Source organism: Penaeus monodon, chromosome 26, assembly GCF_015228065.2.
Source record: "Penaeus monodon isolate SGIC_2016 chromosome 26, NSTDA_Pmon_1, whole genome shotgun sequence".
Classification (NCBI taxonomy): Eukaryota; Metazoa; Arthropoda; class Malacostraca; order Decapoda; family Penaeidae; genus Penaeus; species Penaeus monodon.
This window is the reverse complement of record NC_051411.1, coordinates 34,018,837-34,040,774: the sequence shown is the minus strand read 5'-3', so window position 1 is coordinate 34,040,774 and position 21,938 is coordinate 34,018,837. Positions and strand designations below refer to the sequence as shown.

Here is a 21,938-nt window from a genome sequence, read left to right as displayed (position 1 = left end):
AGAGTGTGATGGCAGTTAAAATCACCAACGACGAGGAAAGGTGGCTGGAGTTTGGAAATTAGATTTTTTTAAAGGCAACAAAGTCCATGGGGGTGGGAAGGAGAAGTAGACTGAAATAGGTGCGATCCAACGGTAAAGAAAGATACGAATAACTGTGCACGGGACAGTTGTTTGAAAGGTAGGTATGACATAAGGTGTTTTCTGATGGATTAGTATAGACGAGACATAAAGGGAGTGTGAAGAAGAGACAATATGGTAGTTGGGAATTGGTAAAGGAGGATGTGTAAGAAAAGTCTCTTGGGAGGCAGATAATGGATGGTTATAGCAAGAAATGATATAACGAAGATCAGGTCTGTGAGAACGGAAACCGTGAATATTCCAATGTAAGAGAGCTATACTTTAGTTGATCTATGAGTAATAACGGTTACAATGCGTGTTAGAGAATCTGAAGGAGAAGAGGCTAGGGAGTGAGATAAGGAATGAGAGGAGGGAGGTGGTGCTGTATCAGGAGGTGGAGGATCTGGGGAAGGGCATAGCTGTGACAAAGGGATTCACGTGTGCATCCAGAGGGAGTGGAAGGGATAGAGGGGATGGAAGGAGGGTTAATGTAGGTGGGGCTGGAGCTGGGGGGGATGGGCTGTTTTGGGAGGGAGTAGGAGGAAGGCAATGGCAAACCACCGCTCTAAATTGCCAAGAAAAATCATGGAAAGCCCATGATCGTCAAGGCCGCGGTGGCCGAATGGTTAGAGTATTGGACTCAAGACTGTCACGATGGCCGGCCGGCGCGTTGTTCCCTTGGGCAAGGAACTTCACCTCGATTGCCTACCTAGCCACTGGGTGGCCAAGCCAGCCCAAGTCAGTGCTGGTCCCAAGCCCGGATAAATAGAGAGAATGATTACCTAAAGGGTAACACCGGCACTCTCCGTGGAAAGGAACTGGGGACCCTACCACGTACTCACTCCAAGAGCATCACAACATGAAAAAACTAAGTATCATGCTGTGACCACGGCGGCTCAGACATGAACCTACCGTTAAAAGAAGAAGAGGAGGAAGGGGTGTAGGGGGAATATGAGTAGGAGGAGGATGGAGTTGTGGAATTTGAGGGTGGATGAGGAGTTTTGGTGTCAATTTAGGGCTTAAGCATAAAGTTTTCAAGAAAGGAAGGTGTTGGGCTAACGTAGAGATTGGAGTGTCTGGATTTAGAATGGCAAAAAGTAAGATGTAGGAACGACAGGTATAGGGGAGGGTGTAGGAACATCTTGGGAAGGAGGGGGAGGGGTAAAGTGAGCGACATTACTGGAGTAGGGAATAAGAGAAAAACCTCATCGACATGACTGGCTTCATGTAGAGTGAGACCAAGTCTGAATCAGATTTGCCACCTCAAGACTCAAATTTGGAGGCGGGGTAGCCCTTACAAAATACATTATGGTGACCGCCACAGTTGGCACATGTGCGTGACTATGCAGTCTAGCACATAGGGAGCATCGGGCAATGTTTGGCAGGATATCCAAAACGCCAATTTTGACATTGACGGGGAGGAGGTTGATATGGTCAGACAGGGAGGGATTCTCCACCAATGTAAACATTAAAAGGGAAGGCCATGTCTGTGGAAAGTAATTTTGGCAATGTTGGTGGGGTTCTTACGGTGATCTTTAGGAGGAATGGAGTAGCACTGTACCGATATCACATCATAGTCCGTGAGGCAGGCGAATAAGTTTTCTCCACAATACAACCAATTTTTGTTATAGATTGGGCAGTTTGCTGGGGAGATAAGAGATTTCCAGTATAAGTAGTGAGGGTTGGATGAGGTTCTGCAGGAATGGGTTGCCAGAGAGATCAATTAGAGATGATAATGCAATACCTTGGCTTTCAGATACAACTGTGACGAGACGAGAACGATCGGGTCAGCTATGGAAAGAGAGATTGCCTACTTGTTTTTTGAGACATTGCTGGAAGAGAAGAGTGATGTCAGAGTATAGAGCTGTGGGGGGAATCACGAAAAATCGGTCCCATTTGGCTGGGATAAATAGAGTACTTAAGATATTTGTAGAGATGGGGGTGGTAGAAGGACGGGGACGCATGGAAGAGGAAGCCGTATTAAGGGAGGTATTATTACGGAGAGGTGGACAATAAGGCTGTAAAGTAGTAATAAGGGAGGATGGGGTGATTAATGAAGGAGGTTGTCGGAATAGAGGTGAAGTTGAAAATGTTGGGACAACGTGAGCAGTTGTGGCAACTGCAGAAGGAAATTTTGCCAACTTGTTTTTGGAGGTACTGTTGAAAGAGGAGGGTATATCAGAATAAGGGGTTGTTGGGGAATCACGAAAAATCGGTACCTTTTAGTTAGGCTAAACAGAGCAATCAAACAATTTTTTGAAGTGGGAATTGTAGAGGGGTGAGGAAGGGAGGAGGGAGTGGTGTGAAGTGAGAAGTACTGTGGGGGTGAAAGCGGTAAGGCTGAAGAGTTGTAATAAGGGAGGAGGAGGAGGTAGAAAATGGAGGATGCTGGGAGTGAGGAAGGGACGTCTTTTGAAAGCCAAGTTATAACCTGGGTAGATGATTCGGGTTCGGGTCAAGTTGACAGCACATGTCGTGGAGGGAGGCGTAGTAGCAGTGGTCAGAGCCATGATCAAAGGAGAGTCAGGGATTAGTAAACCAGAGGAGTTAGATTCAGAGAGGCTAGCTGATAAAAGGAAAGCCTCATTGTCCCTTAATAAGAGTACAAAATCTTCATTATTGTCCATGGTAAGCCTTTCATCCTTTCAGCACAGCTCTTGAACCTTATGAATTGGACAGAAGGGTTACAGAAGTTATGAGAAGAAAACAGGAAGAAGAAAAGCCCGTGCGAAATTAGTTGAGGCGAGGGCTGAGGCTCAAGGTAGGGGAGATCCCTAACATTGGGCTTCAGTCTCCATCTCCTAAGCCTCCCCCACGACAACAATAGGCAAGGAGATCAGATAAGAACCAAGAAAGACCTGGCCGTACTAAAGCCCGGACGAATCTTGCCTTCTCTAATCTCACTGAACTGAACTGAACTGAAATATGCGCAGACCTCATAAAAGGGTGGAAAGGAATACACATACATAACAATATTTATTTATTTTTTCCATAAAAATTAGTCACATAAAAATTTACATCTATGCCACTGCATAATGAAAATAACACATAAGCAAAGCTAATATAACTTCACAAAAAAAAAAAATCTAATCCTTGAATTTGTGAAAAAATGAAAAAGATCATGGCAACACACCTACGAAACTCATATCTGTAATATCAATTTGTCTAATAACTTGATCTAAAACAAGTTGACTGCCACTTAAATCAATAATAAAAACATTCTGTGCAAATGCAGCTTGTAAACACTGCATTATGATTTTTGTTTCTCTCACTATTTTTAATTCATGTTTCAGGTCAATAACATAACTGATTTCATAATAATTATTTCAAAGGTTACTAGACTGTAATTTGTTGCTTTATGGAACATTACCAAATACCACACTACAATTTTTTTGACAAATTACAAAAACACCGAATTCTTTGTCCTTGATTTTGTATCACTAACTTTGGAAAAGAAGAAAATTAAGACATCAAGTTTATAAGTGGGCAAACCCCACTCACAAAGAGGAAAAAAAAGGGAAGTGTATTGTAATCATATCAAGTCTAGCGACGCATACATAAATAACATCACAAGAAGAAGAAAAAAACTTTGCAACAGTTCACTTTCTTCCAGCGAAAACAGAGAGAAAGAAACGAACACTTCCTTTGATACAACAAAGATAAGAAAATACATCCAGATCTACACCACCCTTCGGACCTCAAAGAACTGCTTGAGATAGTACACCTGGCCAATGGTCATGGCCACCAGCACCAGGGCCTCGAAAACAGACCATAGAACGACGCGGGAGTTTGTGTTGTCGTTGATGGAGCGGTGAATGCGCTCGCGGACCTCCATGTAGTCTTGCTCGTGCTTGACGCCAGAAAGGGCCGTGGAAAGCTCGCGGATCATGTCCTCCATATTCTTGTTGGAGCCATCACCTGTGGGGTTGGATAAGAAAAGGGGATAAAGAAAAATTAAACAACTTTAAAAGAACTTGACTACTGCATCATTACATAATAAATACTAATAAAAGGTAGTAGACATCCACGAAACACAAAGACAAATTTCCTTAAGAATTGTCACTGTCTACACCCGAACTAATAATACCAGTAACAGGAACACCAGAATTTCCACACATCAAACACAGGAAACAAGGATAATGCTTGTGGAATCAAGGTCATGGCGGCAGCAGTGAACTTTAGATCTCTAGAGCTGCGGACTACATTCATCCTCCTTTTTAAGGCTGGGTGATGGGCATGAAATCTGTTAAGGAAACATATGGTTCCTTTGGGAATAAAGGAGGAAAAGAGTGGAAAGAACAAGTGCAAGAAGAGGTAGGTAATAAGCCATTAACACTACAATCAAAAGGGCATTTCTACCACATACGGCATCAGCACAGTAATGTTTTCCAAAACTGCAGGATCAGCTGTGTGAATGGAGAGGATAAAATCAATAACAAAAAAAGACATTATGGTTAGAATAAACAGGAAAAGTAGTTCATTCAAAATATCAGAGGAGGAATGTGGGAAATCAGGATACGTGTTGTCAATAAAGTCCTTCTACAGACCTAATGAACGTTGATAGTTGACCGCTTGCCAATCTATAAGAGACAGAAAATCATGAGTGGGAAGTAAAGATTAATACAGAAGGGACTATGAGAAAAATTCATGAGTATAAAACACAAATGACCTTCTACACTTCTTACTAAGTACAATCAAGGAATACCATATATTGTATTTAAAAATTAAGACTGAGGCAAAATAAAAAAAATCAAAGGACAACTGAAAACAGTTCTCACACATATACTGCTATCTTATGCAAATCTTCAAAACACACAAAAGAAAGTAAAAAAGAAATAAATTCAAAGGAAAAGGGTAAAAATAATTGCCAACAAAAAGCAAAAGAATTCAAAGAAAACCAAAGAAAACCCACAATATAATTATCATTATCATTGTCTAGCCATGTATATGATAAGAGAGACATTCTGTTTCAAGCTGCCTGGTTTCCTTTGTAAAATTCACCTTTATACTTTCAGTATTAACCCCTAGGATCCAGGTGACATGACCATCAGGAAAAAATTTGGCATAAAGGTTGGGTGATATGAACATACCGTCATGGAAAAATTTGACTGAGGTCCAGGGTGATGGAAACCTGCTGTCATGCAGAATTTGGCTGAAGGCCTGGGTGACAGTAATGACTTGCCATGACTGATTAGACTCAGTGGGCATTAAGGAAGGGGCTCTTGCATTATTTCTATTGGTAAATGAGTGTGGAATGTACCATGCATGAGCCATGACTGGAAGAGCACCACCTCCAAGGAAGACACTATTTCCATGCTCAATAAAACCTGCACCACTGCAGGTTGCATTACAGAAAATAAATGTTATGAAAAAAAATATAAACAAATTACACAAATAACAACATATTACTGTTATTACTATTGCAGTTAAGGACTACCAACACAGATGGTATTGAGCTGTGCAAGGAAAACAGTCTACTACCATCTGGATACAACATATCAAATGACAGACATTGGAAAATGGCATAAAAGCAAAAAACACTGAAGCATAAAATGGGATAACATTGCAAATGGGAGAAATGGAGTCATGACACTGCACATGACACTGTGCCCCCAGCCTACAAGCCACACACCCTACATAAGCCCTATGCCCAGATTTTGGGCCACTTGTGGCAACAAAGCACCCCAGATTCAACGGGTGGAATTAAGATTAGCTCTTCTGCCTCTGCTGTACAGAATATAAACTTTCACTATGCAGAGTATTTTTGATAAATACATTACTCATCTCCTACAGAGTCAGTGTTCACAAAGACATTTTGCTAATCTTTCGGACTGCAATATTCCCAATTTCACAATCACTCTGATGACAGTGAAGAACATAAGGAAATGGGACCAATTAAATTTTCCATAATTATAACCTTGGTGGAAACTAATCACTAATAAAAGGATAGTTTAAGTATAGAGAGAGAAAATAACAGTATTAATAACCACCAAAATAACAAGGACAGAATAAATAACAGTGAACAACGGATGTTTTAAGGGTCTAGCATAAAAAATACAAGAACAGAAGCAACATAAAACCACATATACAACATAAAATTAGCAAAGGGAGTAAATGGCCAGATCCCATGACAGACCTTCATGTGGCATTTCCTCTGGTGGATAACCTGTACAGGGAAGAAGTGGATTAACTGAGAGAAAAGCAGAAAAAAGGGAGTCATGTTGGAATCTAAAGCACTGCTAAGAAATTTTATATACAAATATAGTAGATAATGTATAATATATATATATATATATATATATATATATATATATATATATATATATATATATATATATATTTACTTATCTATATACATGTAAAAATCGCCAATAGAAGAGAAATGAAGTGGAAATCATATATTTGCTTCATTAAAAAACAATAATATCAAAATGACAAGGATCAAAAAAATTATAAAAATATATACACCAATAAAATCAAACCAAACCAAACAAAAATACATGAACACAGTGATAAGGGCAATAAACAAAATTAATTGTCCAGATCTGAGCAACAGACCTTCATGTGGTATTTCCTCTGGCTGATAACCTGTGTGGGAAGAGGAGGATTAACTGAAAGATTGAAGTGAAAGCACTCACATTGATATCTATCACAATGATGATGGTGATGATTGGTGATGATGATTGATGATGATTATAATTGATGATGATGATTATAATTGATGATGATAATTATTGATGATGATGATGGAAAATCTAAGAAAATATAAAGAAAAGAGAAATGAAGCAAAGATTTCTATTTCCATTCTAGATAATAATCAAGCTGCAGTTATATTGTTGTTAAATTACAAAATATAATCAGATGGAATATGTAGTGCAGAGGGGGGAGGGGGATAGGGATAGGGGAGGGAGAGGAGAAGGGAAAGGGGGAAGAATAGGGGAGAGGGAGAGGATGGGGAGGGGGGAGAAAGGGATGGGAGGAGGGAGATGGAAAGGGAGTGAAAGAATGGGGGTAGGGGGAGGGGCAGGGGCAGGGAGAGGAATGGGAGGAATGAGAGGGAGAGGGTGGGGATATGGCAGGGGGAGAGACAAGGTGAGGGTAAAGGAGGGAAAGGGAAGAGAGGAAGTGAGAGGGAGGAAGGAAAAGCAAGAAAGATATAAAACAAGGATACAGACAGTGTTGCCAACTTGTGAACCAACAAACCTTTATCACTGGCATTCTGCAGATACCAATCTGTTTTGTAAAAAGAAAACAGCAAGTTTTATAGGCTGTTAAATCATTCAAAGCTATCAAGGAAAGAACTATACATTTTTTCAACCTAGTAAAACCCCCAAAAAAGTTTTTTTTTTTTTTTTTTTGTATGACAAACTTTGCAATAACAATCAGGAAAAACTAATTTTATATTAAAGTTATTAAAAAAAAAAGAAAACCTATGATATCCATGACTGTTAAGATTCATGTAATAAATGAACATATATCATGTGAGGACAGAAAATGAGAGCAAAGGAAAGGAGAGGATGGAGAGAAAGAAAAACATTATTCCTTCTCACCATTAGAGATATCAAATTTTTCATTAATTACCTAAAAAGGTTAGGGTTTTCTTTTCATGTTTACGGTTTTTAGTTATCTTTTCTTTTTAAACAGGAAGGGAGAGCTTCCATCTTTCAATCTGTTTGTTATCTGTTTCTTAACCCAACCATCCCGGGTTTATGTTCTGTCCCCTGTAGTTTTTAGTGAATCTTGTTATAAACAGATGGCTCCACATGCGCTCAGCCAGCAAGGAGTCTCTCAGTAGGCCCTAGTGATCCTGGTTTCCCCTTTCCTTGAATTGGCAGGAAAATGTGTTTTTTAAAACAATTGGTATCGATACTGTTATCATTGTTATTGATGTTATGATTATTAAACTATTATTAAAACTTATTAACACTTAAAACAATGAAATAATGCAAAAGACCCTTTCCAAAAGTCAAGGAAAAGGGTAAGCAGGTGAGAAACGTAGTACTAATAACTGACTCTTTGGTGACTAAGCACTTGTAGAGCCATCTATGTGTGAATACAATAAACTTGTATTAAAGTGAGCATGTCATGTATTCTTGCCATACGTGCCGATTGGGTTAAGGTCCCAAGTCGCAACGCTTTAGCTACCAAGTGTAAATTAACTGCTGGTTTTGATATGCGCCTTACATCAAGTAGGAAGACAAAATCTCTTCACCCAAAAAACAGTCTTACTTAATAACTTCTAAAATGCACTAAACTGAGTTTTCTATTCACAGTGAGGAAGAAAGTCTATCCTTCCCAAAAAATCTGGCATTACACGGAAGTGACATCAAAACAACCAATGCTGGTGTTAGAGGGTTTACAGGAATTCACAAAAGCATCATTTAAGTGGAGGATTATTTGTTGTCTCTTCATTTGTTGGAACAAAGACAGACCTGTGTCGTTGTGGACCTCCCCATGCCACTCTGTATAATAAAAGACAGTGTGAGACAGTATCTTATATCTATTCTGCACACTTGTGGGAAATTCATTCAGTTAATTTTTTAAAACTAAATATATGAATGAAATAAAAACTGCAATTCTCTGTCAAAGAAACTATTCTACTCTGCTCCATTCAAAAAAGGAAAAATAATATGACACTTGTGTTTCAGCATAAAAACTTATATAGGGGCATTAACATGCTAATTAAATCTTAATTTGTCTTTTAAATCTAAAGACACCAAAATCAAAAAATAAAAATTTAAGCCCCATAAAAAAAGTAAAGACACATTTTATATATTTCAACATTAGTTAAGCAATCAATTTAAAATTGTTAATTTCCTAAACACCTCATTGGTTACAAAGCTTAAAGAAATAAGGAAGCAAAGAATTATCGCCACACTAGAGAATATAATCTGCTGTGTTATGAAATTATAAAGCACATTGGAAGAAACTGACAAGTACAAAACTGTTGTTCATAAGAAGTAAACACAGGTCTTAAGCAAAGGAAGTGTAGAACTGATCTTTCACTAATATTTGCACAAGGAAACAGACAGAGCAAGAGCAAGATGAAGTGGGAGAGAATGTATTGCGAATACAAGTGGGGACCTAAGGAAGTGGACGGATAAAAAGAAAAGAAGAGAAGAGAAACGAAAATAAAATAAAAGGAAAAGGATAGAATTACAGGAACACAAACTTATTAAAATAAACTGAACATGGCAACATAATCAACAGGACTGGGAGCCTCATCCAAGTTATCTGGAAGGAAAGATATTAGTAATACCACTTCACAGGGTTACTGCAGTTGCAAAAAAGGGGAACAATCAAGTGAATTAACCTGTCTGCTGAATATGATCGACGGGCCAATCTGTCAGAGAGGAATAAACATTAAGAGAAAAAAAAACAAAGTAGCAAAAGATTATTATTCATCCATTGGCGAAAGAAAAAAAAAAAAAAAAGCATAAAATTTTAAAAACTCTTACACACAACACTTACACTATGACTTAAAACTATTTTGAACCTATATTTCTACTCATATTTACCAACTCTCAACATGTTTTTCTTTACCCCTCACCCCTGAAAAACATAGCAACACACTCACCCCCCTCTGCAGCACCTTCAGCCGTGTCCCCGTGGGTCTTTTCCTCGGTTATCCCAACGTCCATTGAGAACATGACGATCTTGGGAGTCATGGTGGACATCTTGTTGGAGAAGCAGTAAGTGTAAACGCCATCCATTTCGGCAGAGAAGGTGTAGCGGCCGTTGGACTCGCGCTCACCCTTGTGAATACTATTGCCATCGGGTCTGTAGATTTTGATGTCGATGTCCAGGAAACCACCCTCTGCCACCTCAAAGGCCAGTCCTGTGGGGAAACACTGCATCAGCTTTCTGTAACATTTATGAGTAGTAGCTTAACATTATTTAGTTTCCAAAATTCTCTCTCTGGGGAATTATATTTGTAAATGGTGTTTACCTGTCAGTGAGTGAGAACTACTAAAGTGCTGGGAGTAACTTTCCCCAATAAGTAAGGTGGGAGCTGTTCCCCTTCCACACATAAATAAACAATGTACAATATAATACCTGTACGGTGAAGAAAAAATACAGAGGTGTGTGCATGTCAACAAGTATAGTGAAAAAGTATTGGAAAATGTTCTAATGCCCTCCCTTTTTAAACTTATACATAGATATTAACTATCTCATTATTGCTTCAACTACCTCCCTAATAAATCTAACAAACTAACAAAGACTAGAAATACTGCCAATAACAGATAAAATGCAAAACTAATTCAAATAAAGCAGCATTCTATGACACTTATTCTTCCCATCATCCCTTCTCTACAGCTTTCATATATTAAGAGTAGAATTTGTACATTTGTCAGGTGAAGACATGTCCCTTAGGTAGGAAGCTGACACTGATAAGACTAATAGTGATGGTCTAATCTAATTTCCTCTGTAGGGTCACCATACTTACATTTCTTCCCAAGATAACCAAAATATATTATCCACTTCTTCACACATAGTCACTTACTGAAACTGTATCTAAGAAAAATGTTTTCTCAGTAACTGACCCTTCATGAAGCATTTAAACAACTTACTTCATATGTTTTCTATGAATACAGAGAAAGTAATAACTATGATAAATACAATGATAATGACTTTGGGGTATAATTTCAGCTTCAGACATGACCTTCATAAAGGACAAGAAATACAGTGCATGGAAACAATAGACCAATGAATTTTTGCCTACACACAAAAAAAATCTTGTAAATGTAAATAAAAAAAAACATATATAAAATAACTAAATAAAGAAAGCTGTGGCCAAGCAATCTTACCATAATATACATGGTGGAGATTGCTTGTCCTTTACCAGAGCACCACATGCACCTAGGTACCTGAGTAAGGTGACTATACGAGTCGCTAAGCATCACTATAGTTACTATAATTGATCGGCACAGACTAAAATTACTAAGTGGATGGTATATATCATAAGGATACTTACTGATATCACACTTATTACTACTGGTGACAATTTACTAATAATATCATATCATATCAGGTTGTTGTATTAAAATTTACTATTCCCATATGTCACTGATAATATAGGGAAAATGGAACTAACAGAATATACTATTAACATGTTCTCACATTTATTCCAGGAAATTGAGAGGGAATCAACAGTTTCCTCATTCTTCTCATATCTCCTAACTCTCAGCAGGAATAAAACACCCGTGAGCATCTTATTAAATAAGCTTCCTTCTGGGCTCACATAACAATTTACACCAAAATCATCTGGAGTTCTGTAGCAGAATGTGAAGTAGATTAAGCTCCCTGGCCACCACTCTACATACTAATATCAGTAGCTACCCTACAAGATATCTATCCATATAGAAAAACTACTCCTTCCATACAAGTACCTCATTCAAATTGCAGGCTTGTAACTATCTAGGTTTTATATCAACACTCTACATTTCTTCCAACTCTGGACTCTGAGATGTCCAATTTCCCCTATCCTCAGCCTGGCCTATCACTCACTCCCAATCATACTATGAAATATTCCTCTTTGTAATAAACTATTACTATAAAGTAGATTGATTGACCCACCCCATAATGTACTGGCTAAATGCCCTCCAGGAGTGAAAAATGACCATGTGTATGCTCAGGCTTGTCCAAGTCCTATCTTGCTCTGTCTTTTCAATATGAGATCCCATGCTAAAAGCTATGTTACATGTTGACAGGGGGAGGGGATATCAAAACATAGAAACTTAGGGGGAAAAAAACTACTCAAAACTAGCTAACTGTCCAGAATATGACCACATCAAGCCATCAACATAGCTTCTGCACTTCATTCCTTGGTAAAGATTAACTCCTCAACCAAATATACTATGGTAAGATGGGAGCTTGGGTTTCATTTGACTATATATTACAGAGGGCTTTTATGAGTAATTTCTTGTCAGAATATAAGTGTTGGAGGCTTGCTGAACTTTGCCACAGTGATTGCTTGCATCCTTAACCCAATGCCGATGGGTAACAGAAATCTCTGAGTGTAATAAACTCAGATTTCAGGCAATGGCCAGACACTGGGCACAGGAGTATGCTACATGAAGCAGATCCTCCCACTCTACACACTCTGGTGCATCACCTCACATAAAGCCGTACATGCAAGCTAAAATCATTTACGAGTAAAAAATGGGAAATAACTTTGCAAATAAGAGGCACTAAGTCTTATCACCACATACACTTGCATACGCCCTGGTCTACAGGCTGCCATCCGACAGAGTAGCCACTCACATAAGCTTAGATTTTTGGTCATGTGATTGCAGTGACACAACCAGATCCAATGGATTAAGTAGCACAGTCCTCTAACAATAAAAAGTTCATATATACAACATAATAATACCTGTCCATTTCTAAATATTTCATGGCCTTCCTACCTATTGGGTCTTGTATTGTCACTACTGTTGTCTAGCACCAGTATAAATGCATACTAGACATCATAATGAGGAATCTATAGACATCAAAATTGATGGATTTTAATATATATAATAGTTCCCAAAAAATACCAGAATTTCAAATGGAAATATGTCCCAGACAAAAACAATCATTCAATTATTACAATGTGCACAAACAAAAACTGAGCAGCTCCAAATGGATATGAGCAGAACACACCTAACACAATTATGCAAAAAAGTCCCACTTCGCAAACACTGCAGAAGTTTTACTGGTATGCGGTCTAGTAAGTAATACTTCTGCCATATTCAGAACCACTTATCTAACTTGACAGACAAGCAAACTACACAAAAATCTCATTAGAACCCCATCCAACTTGACTAAACTTTGTAAACAAAGCTGATGTCAGACATCACAATGTTATGGCCTGTCAAAGAATTCGCGAAAGATGTGTATTATCATTAACTTGATGATGTACATAGCTGTTTTCGTTCAGTAATTTCATATCAGCATACGATAAGAAGAAAATTAACAGAGGCATTTTAGTTTATTTCTTTACCAGCTGAACGCTCCAGCAGCTGAGGACATCGTACACAAATTAATTATCTGTCGGAGTTAACAAGTCCTCCATCTGAAGTGGACGAGCAATTCCAAACACTACATTACCCACATTACCTGTCCATTTCTAAATATCTCATGGCCTTCCTACTTATTGGGTCTTATATTGTCACTAATTGCCTAGCACCAACTCACTCCAACATAAATGCATACTAGGCATCATAATGAGGAATCAGACAACGTGTAGTTCAAGGTAGTGGTGGAGTTGGGTAACTTGTATGAAATGATAGAACAATACAAACCAAGATACATTTCTTCTATGGCAATGTGTGCAAATGCCACCAAATTTTGTAATAAAATGAGAGAAAAAAATAAAAATAAAAAACAATAAAATATTTAAGCACTATGCAAATATTTATTTTGTGTTCAGGGTTTTTCTCACAAAAATTAACTACGAACTAAAGTGAACGCATAAACTGTTACTGTGGTTTTTCATATGAAACATATTGCGACATTTATAGTATGTTGGGAAATACACTAATCAGTTAAGTGACATTTGACCAAACCCCATATCTGGGACCAGTTTTTGGTTCAAATGGTGATCATTTGTTAGTCTGAGCTGGGGAAGTGGTAAGCTCCTGTTGTACGATTTTAATCACTAAGTGCTCTATAAGATGGCAGTATCCATTTCCCTCTACCTTTGTGCGTCGCTCTCAGTCATATTAATCGATATCAGAGCTCATTGCTTCAAATGTTGAAGGGCGATTAAAAAATCAGACAACCGACGGAACTTTAAAAATATTGACGTTTTCCCTGTATAAAAGTATGTTTTTCGAAAGAGTCAATTATTCCGATCATTTAATATTTATCAAGAGAGCTGCAGTAAATGGAACGCCAAACAGGGGTCCAGGGGACATAGCCCCTTGGCTAGATGTGCAAGTGGGGGGGGGGGGGGGGAGCTGCCTGGCTAGGGGAATGCAAGGTGGTGTTATGCCCACAGATTTTATCAAAAGATTGGTTTGAGTCCCATAGAATTTCTCGAAAGTTTGTGCATCGGCATGTAGGCTTTCAGAGATGCCGGGCGTGTCTGTAGAGTTTCACAAAGCAATTTTTATTGTTTTTCATGATGTTTTTACACTTTTTCTGTATTCATTCTATTTCAGTCTGTCTTACCGCATAACTTCCCTGATATACTTCATGCATCCCCCCCCCCCCTTCTACCGGGACTATGAAATCAAGATTGTCGATGGAGACGATCATATCTCCTCAACGATTCATTTGCACAAGGAACAACACCTACAACCACTGAAAGCAATGAATTCCGGGCGGAAAAATATCAGAATCGTCTCAAAAATAACCCACTACCCTCTTATACATACTAACCGAGGAATCCATCGATACCAAAACCGATGGACCTTCAGATACATATTAGTTCCCGAAAAGTACCACAACTTCAAGAGGAAAAAGCCGAAAAAAGTCGCTATATTACAAAATATATTACAAAAATATTACAAAATGCGCACAAACTACTAATCCGGAGATCCATGCTTAGGGTTAGTAGACTCTATTTGTATCGATTTATTAATTCATTTATTTAAAATCACAGGGTCGACGAAGGTGATCACGTCCCTTAATCATCCGTCCTGCCTTCGCCCCTCAGCCTACACCCTAAACCGCCGCAAACTACGCAAACTACGCAAACTACGTCCAAATCAAGGGAAGAAGAGAAATAACAACGAGCCAACATCTGTCCCCCGACGAAACCGAACCTCCTTCAACCTCCCTCTCTTCTCTCTCCTCTCTCCTCTCTTTCTCTCACCTAATTTCGTGCCCGTCGTGACTTTCTCGAAGAAGCACTCCTCCGCGTGGGCGTCTATAGTGACGAAATAGGCCTCCGTGGCCCACAAGACGGAGGAGAGGGCCAAAAGCGCCACGAGATTCCGCATCGTCGTCGTCGTCGCCTTGTTGTGAAAGTGACACGTCTCCGCTGCCGTGACGTCATCGCCGCTTTTCAGGAATTGTAACTGATTCACATTTTCTGGGTTTATTTTTTTTTTATTTTTTAGGGGGGGGGGTTTATTTTTTTTATGGGGGTTTATTTGGGGTTTTGTTTTTGGGTTTGTTTTAGGGGGGAGTTAATTTTGGAGTTTTTTTTTTTTGGGGGGGGGAGGTTGTTTTGGGTTTGTTTGGGGGTTTGTTTTGGTCTGTTTGGGGTTTATTTTGGCCTGTCTTGGTTTATTTTGGTTTGTTTTGCGTTGATCCAGGTTTATCTTGGTTTATTTTGGGTTTAACTTGGATTCATTTTGGGTCTATTTTTTGGTTCATTATTCCATATTGTCTTTTATTGTGTGGTTTGTATTTAGTTTTGGAAGTAAGGAGGAATTATTTAATATTTATTTATTTATTTATCTATTTTGATGGAGTTTTTTTTTTTTGGGGGGGGGAGTATGTGTTTGGATTGGTATTGAGGAATTTTGCAATTTTAGAATTGCTGGTAGTTTATTTTACGTGAATATTTCGTGATATTTTTTCCGAAAAGATTCAATTTTATGTTTTCATTTATTTCTTATATATATTACGCCTGTATCCCTATGAAGAACGGCCGGTTTCAAGCCTGTGAATTTGCGGCACAAAATCAAATCAATTAATATCTTGAAGAACTTTACAGAATCGTTGCTAGGAAAAAATATTTATCTCTGTCTGTAATATTTCCCGATTAATATTTTAGCTTCTTATTGATAGAATATCCGAATGGTAAATAATTTTCATAGAAAACTGTATTCAATTGATTTTTTGTTAGATTTGATGGGTAACTTTTGTATTTATATGTAGCGCTATTCTTTACCCAACAAATAATGAAAGTTGTACATTGGACTAGTTGCTTATGTAAGAAAAATATCTGACATGCTAAATTCTTCACAATTAAGACTATAAGAAGTTATCATCATATTTTTTGTTCTTCCTTGTTTTTACCTCATACCTCTTTTAAATCATCACCATCATCATCATCATCTTATTATTATTATTATCATCAGTATTATTATTATTATTATTATTATTATTATTATTATTATTATTATTATTATTATTATTATTATTATTATTATCATTATTATTATTATTATATTATTATTATTATTATTATTATTATTATTATTATTATTATTATTATTATATATTATTATTATTATTATTATTCATTATTATTATTATTATTATTATTATTATTATTATTATTATTATTATTATTATTATTATTTTATTTATTTATTTATTACTATTATTGTATTATTATTATTTTATATTTATATTATTATTATTATTATTATTATTATTTATCATTATTATTATTTATTATCATTACTATTTATTGTTATTGTTTTGTTTAGTTTTTGTTTTATTACTTTATCATTATTATTATTATATTATTATTATTATTATTATTAATTATTATTATTATTATTATTATTATTAATTATTATCATTATTATTATTATCATTATTATTATTATCATTATTATTATTATTATTATTATCCGAATTTTCAATATCATCATTATCATACCTTTCCAAAATAAAATCACGATAATTGCTATAGAAAAAAAAATCCGTTTCCACAGAAAAAAGTTTTTATCTTTAATTTAAAAAATTGACATCAAACATCAAGCAAAAAGAAGAAATAATAATAAGTAAAGATAATGATAACAATGATAATAATAAGAAGCATTACAAAAATATAGCAAAAAATTATACAAAGTTATCAAAACACAATAAAAAAAATAAAATTTACCGACGATGACCAATGAAAAACACAATAAGTCCGTATCTTTCCTTCCAATAAACTTCACAACAGAACAAAAAGAAATAACTTACAAAATTTCCAAGCCACTGAAATATTATACCAATCAATATCAAATCTGCAATAAAGAAATGCGCCAAAAACAAGTAAAAAAAAAAATGACGACAAATAACGATGACAAATAACAAACACAATAAGTCCGTAACTTTCAATAAACTTCACAACTTAACAAAAAGAAATAACTTACAAATCATTCCAAGCCTATTAAAATTATAACAAACAACATCAAATCCACAATAAAGAAATATACCTAAAAAGTTTAAAAATTACCAACGATGACAAATAACAAACACAATAAGCCCGTACCTTTCATATCAATAAACTTCCCAACTTAACCAAAAAGAAAATAACTTACAAATTATTCCAAGCAACTTAATAAATATACCCAACAATATCAAATCCGCAATAAACAAATGCACACAAAAATATGACCGACGATGACAAATGACAACACCGTAAGCCCGTATCCCTCCAGACAAGTATCATGGCGGCGGCAGTTGAGTCAAGTCATACGATGCAGAAGTCTCATCTCGACGCCCTCTTGCCCGAGTGGATGAAAAATGAGCTTCTTACGGGAGTGAGTTGAGTTGCTGTTGCATTTGTGGCTTTGTTGATGTGAAGGACGTTGGGGTAAAGGGCGGTTTTCTTGTGAATTTTTGGTGATGGGTTGAGGATGTTTTGAGGTGCCGGGTGTGAGGTTGCAATTTTTTTGTTTTGTTTTTCTTGTGAATTTCGTTTTTGTTTTTGGTTTGATTTGGCTGGGAATTTGTAGTTTGTGCGACGAATTGTTGGCGTCCTTTCTTGCTTAATTCTAACTCGCCGAAGTGTCTTTAAAATCTCGAAAGTGAATTCTATGTATTATCTTCCTTTTTGTATTTTTTTATATATATAAAATGGGTAGAAGTTCACAACGGTACCATATCCATCACGAGACGCTGTCCTCAACTGGAACAAACAGACAGAAAGTAACTGATTACGAGGTGACTGCAACCCTCAGAGACAAACGCTTCGCTCTAGGAGACACTTCGGACGTCTTTCACGGGGAGATTCTCGTTTCTCCCGAGTAGCAGGACCCGGCGTTTCAGTGTCTCGCCCGTCGGCTGATGTCAGCCGAGCTGCCTCTCGTCGCAGCCAATCAGAGCTGACGAGGACTCTGCAACGGGCGTCCGCTCGTCCAGACCACCACTGAGAAAGGTGTCCGAAGTGTGTCTGAATGCAAGCGTAAGTCCTTATTACTCCAGCCAGCAATCATGGGGGCCTCGCTTGGGGATCCACGAATATCTCCTTCCTAATCGGAGGGCTTAGCACTCGGCCCTCACCCAGTCACCTGATTTTTATAGGCGGGGGATCTGATGCTGTCCGGTGCTCTCTTTTGCCATAAGTACACAGAGGATCCTCTGTTTTCCTGGGCAGGGGTTGGGGGGGGGGTTGCAGAGAGCACAACCCTCCTGCATTAGACAATATAGAGACAGATTCGGTAACACGGTTACAGCAGTTGCACGAGAATTCTACACTGCATGCGTGATCGGAACTCCCGGGAAAATAGTCGGTGGATATTGCATTACAGTACCATAAATCTAGCCACAGCCTGTTACATACATCAGTAAGTGGAGTTGTTTTTTCCTCTTTGTGATAATATTCTTAAACTCACTTGGTAAGGTTGGTGTGTAATGCAGTACTTTCATATGTTTTAGTATTTCCGTAGAAAATATGTATAAACAGTATTATAGAATTTAGTGTGCATAGATTGTGTTGGTAATTCTTCACATTCTTTTAGTTATTTTCCTATTTCAAATATGGAAAAGAAAGCAATTGTGTGGGTGCCCTGGAACAGATGCTCTGTCTGGGGAAATGCAGCTTTTATGTGGGGGCCTTGAGGTTAGGAAAGTCTTTGATTCATATTACAGCTTTTATAGATTCCCGTAATGTGCCCTCAAGCTTGTTGACTGGAGTAATAGCGACACTGTCTTAGAGGGGTGCAGTTACTTTGTAAAAAATATTGTGACAGATATGAAAGACATCCTGATTTGTGACTTCACTATCTCAAGTGTTGTGGTATTCTGAGGAATAAATTTCAAGTGCAAAGAGTGTAGGGAACTGTGTCAGTTTTATCTTAGTTTGTAGGTATTTAAGAGCCAAAAGCTACTTTATATATACCCAGGAAAAAAACAATATGGTGCAGGTTCTAGCACTCATTATAACATCAAACCTTGCCTATCAATAGTCATTTAAAAATAAACTAATTTCTTGTTTGTTGATTTTTATTTAAGAGATCTCTCCCCCACTCCAAATTTAAAGATAAAATAACCAGAATATGTGACTAATCCTTTCTTTTTTTAGTGATGCTTATTGGTGTGAAATTCGGGAAAAGGCAAAGTAGCAAAGGGAAGATCATAAAAGTCAATGTGTATTTGGAGGTTTATATTGTAAAGCTAGAGAACATTTTTGTACAAATTGAAGTCTGTAACTTTGATAAGAATGAGTATGAATTTCCAACTATTGTAAGTGAATGCTGGAAGCATTATGATTGCCTTCAAGATGAAGGTTTGAACCCAATATTGCTGAGATCATATGATGTCCACTGCAGTGATATCTTGTGAAATGTCTTTACAATATATAGTTCCACTAGTTCTCAGCCATTTATGCCAACATAGCTTGCACCTTTATAGAAGTCTTTTATAAGACCTAGTAAAAATTATTCTTTGGGTTATATTGTGTTGCTGCTGAAGTTTCATATTGTCTGTGAAGAGTCACTCACCTGTGCTGTTCCTTTCAGACTTCCATCATGGCTGTCGAGTTTGACGGCGGCGTGGTTGTGGGAGCCGATTCCAGGACCTCGCTAGGAACTTACGTCTCAAATCGTGTCACTGACAAGTTAACCCGTGTCACTGACAGCATCTATTGTTGTCGTTCTGGTTCAGCAGCTGACACCCAGGCTATTGCAGATATTGTGTCTTCACACATGGAGATTCTACAGTAAGTCTGACTTGTCTAATTTGTTTTGATCCTATGAATATGGTTTGGGATTTGTCTAGGGGAGTCAGCCATGAAGCAGTGTAATATTTACCACTCTGAACTTGTATACTTTTTTGTTGCATGCCCAGTCTTGCTGTAAAATTATCTGTAAGTTTACATTTCATTAAAAAAAAAAAAAAAAAAAAAAATATCCACTGTACATGTAAGGTTGATGACATTATATAAATATATATATATATATATGACATTATATAAATATATATATATATATATATATATATATATATATATATAATTTTCATTATCTTGTTATTTGATGCACTTACTTTGTATTTTGATACTTTCAAAGCTGTGGAACTTTGTGCATTCTTAGAGAAAAATAATTGAAACTCAAATTCAAATTTAGAACACTTCATTCCTGTAGTGAGAATTATTGTTCTTTACAAATATGGTAATTCTAGAGTAGAATGAAGATTTCTTGTCTAAAATAAATTTCTTGTATCTTGAAAACTCAAGTGTTTTGGTTTGTTTTTATGTTTACTTAGCTCATACTTTGATATTTACTCATTTTGGATTATTTTAGAAGGTCTGGGTGTGTACTACAAGGGAAAATCCATGAGAGAGAGAGAGAGAGAGAGAGAGAGAGAGAGAGAGAGAGAGAGAGAGAGAGAGAGAGAGAGAGAGAGAGAGAGAGAGAGAGAGAGAGAGAGAGAGTAAAAACAATAAATAAAAATGTACGAAGGAGGCAAAGAGAAGAAAAGGAAAATAAAAATAAGAAGATTATTTGTGTGGAAGATTTTAAGCATTTTTGGTCAGACTGTAGTTATCTGAATGTATCTTTTGTTTGGGTTTTAATTATTCATTATATAATATATATATTTATACATCTATATATCTACATATGTATGTATGTGTATATATATATATATATATATATGTGTATATATGTATATATATATGTATATATATATGTATATATATATGTATATATATATATATATGTATATATATATATGTATATATATATGTATGTATATATTATATGAAATAGTGTATAAATTTATAATATTATATGATGTATATATATGATATGTATAGTATATATATATGTATGTATTTTTTATAAAATATAGATAGTATGTATATATATATGAAAATGTATATTATATATATATGTATGTATATATATATGTATGTATATATATGTATGTATATATATATGTATGTTATATATGTATGTTATAATGTATTATATATATATGTATGTATATGTATATATGTATGTTATATATGTATATGTATATATATATGTATGTATATATATTATATATATGTGTATGTATATATATATGTATGTGTATATATTATATATATATGTATCTATAAATATATCTATATCTATATATATATATATTTTCTTTTCTTTTCTTTTCTTTTCTTTTTCTTTTCTTTTCTTTTCTTTTCTTTTCTTTTCTTTTCTTTTCTTTTCTTTTCTTTCTTTTCTTTTCTTTTCTTTTCTTTTCTTTTCTTTTTTCTTTTCTTTTCTTTTCTTTTCTTTTCTTTTCTTTTCTTTTCTTTCTTTCTTATCAAATAATATCTTGATATACTGCAGACAAAACATCAACACTCCTCTTGGACATCATAATTAAGCCGGGTTCAGATATCTTAGAATTGTTTTCCATATCAGGCCTGATGATAAGTATATTGTTGGCTTTCCATGAGGCATACCCTTTTCATTGAGGTTGGTTATGGTTTTTGATAATAGAACAGACAGGCAGAATGTATAAGACTGCTGGGACATATCCAGCTTCAAATACTTATATGCCATGCCCACTGTGAGTTTATTTCATTAATTGTTCTTACACATAGATGGCTCCGCAAGTACTTAGACACCAATGAGCCAGTTACGAGTATTACCTGTCTCACTTGTTTACCATTTTCACTGATTTAATTTTTTTTTTTTTTTATGTTATCTTATATTGCAGTTATTAATGTCAATAACAGA

The 21,938-nt window shown here is 36.2% G+C and overlaps 2 protein-coding genes across 5 annotated transcripts in view; one reads left to right on the top strand and one right to left on the bottom strand.

Moving 5' to 3' along the window:
- Window positions 1-3,084: 3,084 nt before the first annotated feature.
- Window positions 3,085-15,121, bottom strand: LOC119590104 (transmembrane emp24 domain-containing protein 2-like). 4 transcript variants are annotated; one of them, XM_037938869.1, is made up of 9 exons: window positions 14,918-15,121; window positions 9,695-9,955; window positions 9,431-9,460; window positions 8,550-8,579; window positions 7,321-7,350; window positions 6,676-6,705; window positions 6,254-6,283; window positions 4,665-4,697; window positions 3,085-4,035 (listed from the first exon to the last, which is right to left on the bottom strand). In XM_037938869.1, the coding sequence occupies exons 1-9, from the start codon at window positions 15,042-15,044 to the stop codon at window positions 3,797-3,799; spliced, it is 810 nt and encodes a 269-aa protein (XP_037794797.1). In that variant the 5' UTR covers window positions 15,045-15,121; the 3' UTR covers window positions 3,085-3,796. The 4 variants fall into 4 exon arrangements, with proteins under 4 accessions (XP_037794797.1, XP_037794799.1, XP_037794798.1 ...); XM_037938871.1 differs by lacking the exon at window positions 7,321-7,350; XM_037938870.1 differs by lacking the exon at window positions 8,550-8,579.
- Window positions 15,122-17,393: 2,272 nt separating this feature from the next.
- The window catches only part of LOC119590106 (proteasome subunit beta type-6-like), a 6,325-nt gene continuing 1,780 nt past the window's right edge, over window positions 17,394-21,938 (top strand). Inside the window, exons 1-2 of the mRNA XM_037938873.1 lie at window positions 17,394-17,534; window positions 19,734-19,933. Of these exons, the coding sequence (XP_037794801.1) occupies window positions 17,442-17,534; window positions 19,734-19,933 (293 nt within the window). The 5' untranslated portion in view covers window positions 17,394-17,441. The remainder of the gene's footprint in view (window positions 17,535-19,733; window positions 19,934-21,938) is intronic.

What these genes read in the sequence shown, in the direction of transcription:
- LOC119590104 (XM_037938869.1), bottom strand. Translation starts at nt 15,044, where the DNA reads ATGCGGAATCTCGTGGCGCTTTTGGCCCTCTCCTCCGTCTTGTGGGCC. An exon ending in AGAGGAAATGCCACATGAAG is followed by an intron (nt 4,698 to 6,253) that starts GTCTGTCATGGG and finishes TGTCTCTTATAG; the next exon opens with ATTGGCAAGCGGTCAACTAT. An exon ending in CAACTATCAACGTTCATTAG is followed by an intron (nt 4,036 to 4,664) that starts GTCTGTAGAAGG and finishes CCAACCCCACAG; the next exon opens with GTGATGGCTCCAACAAGAAT.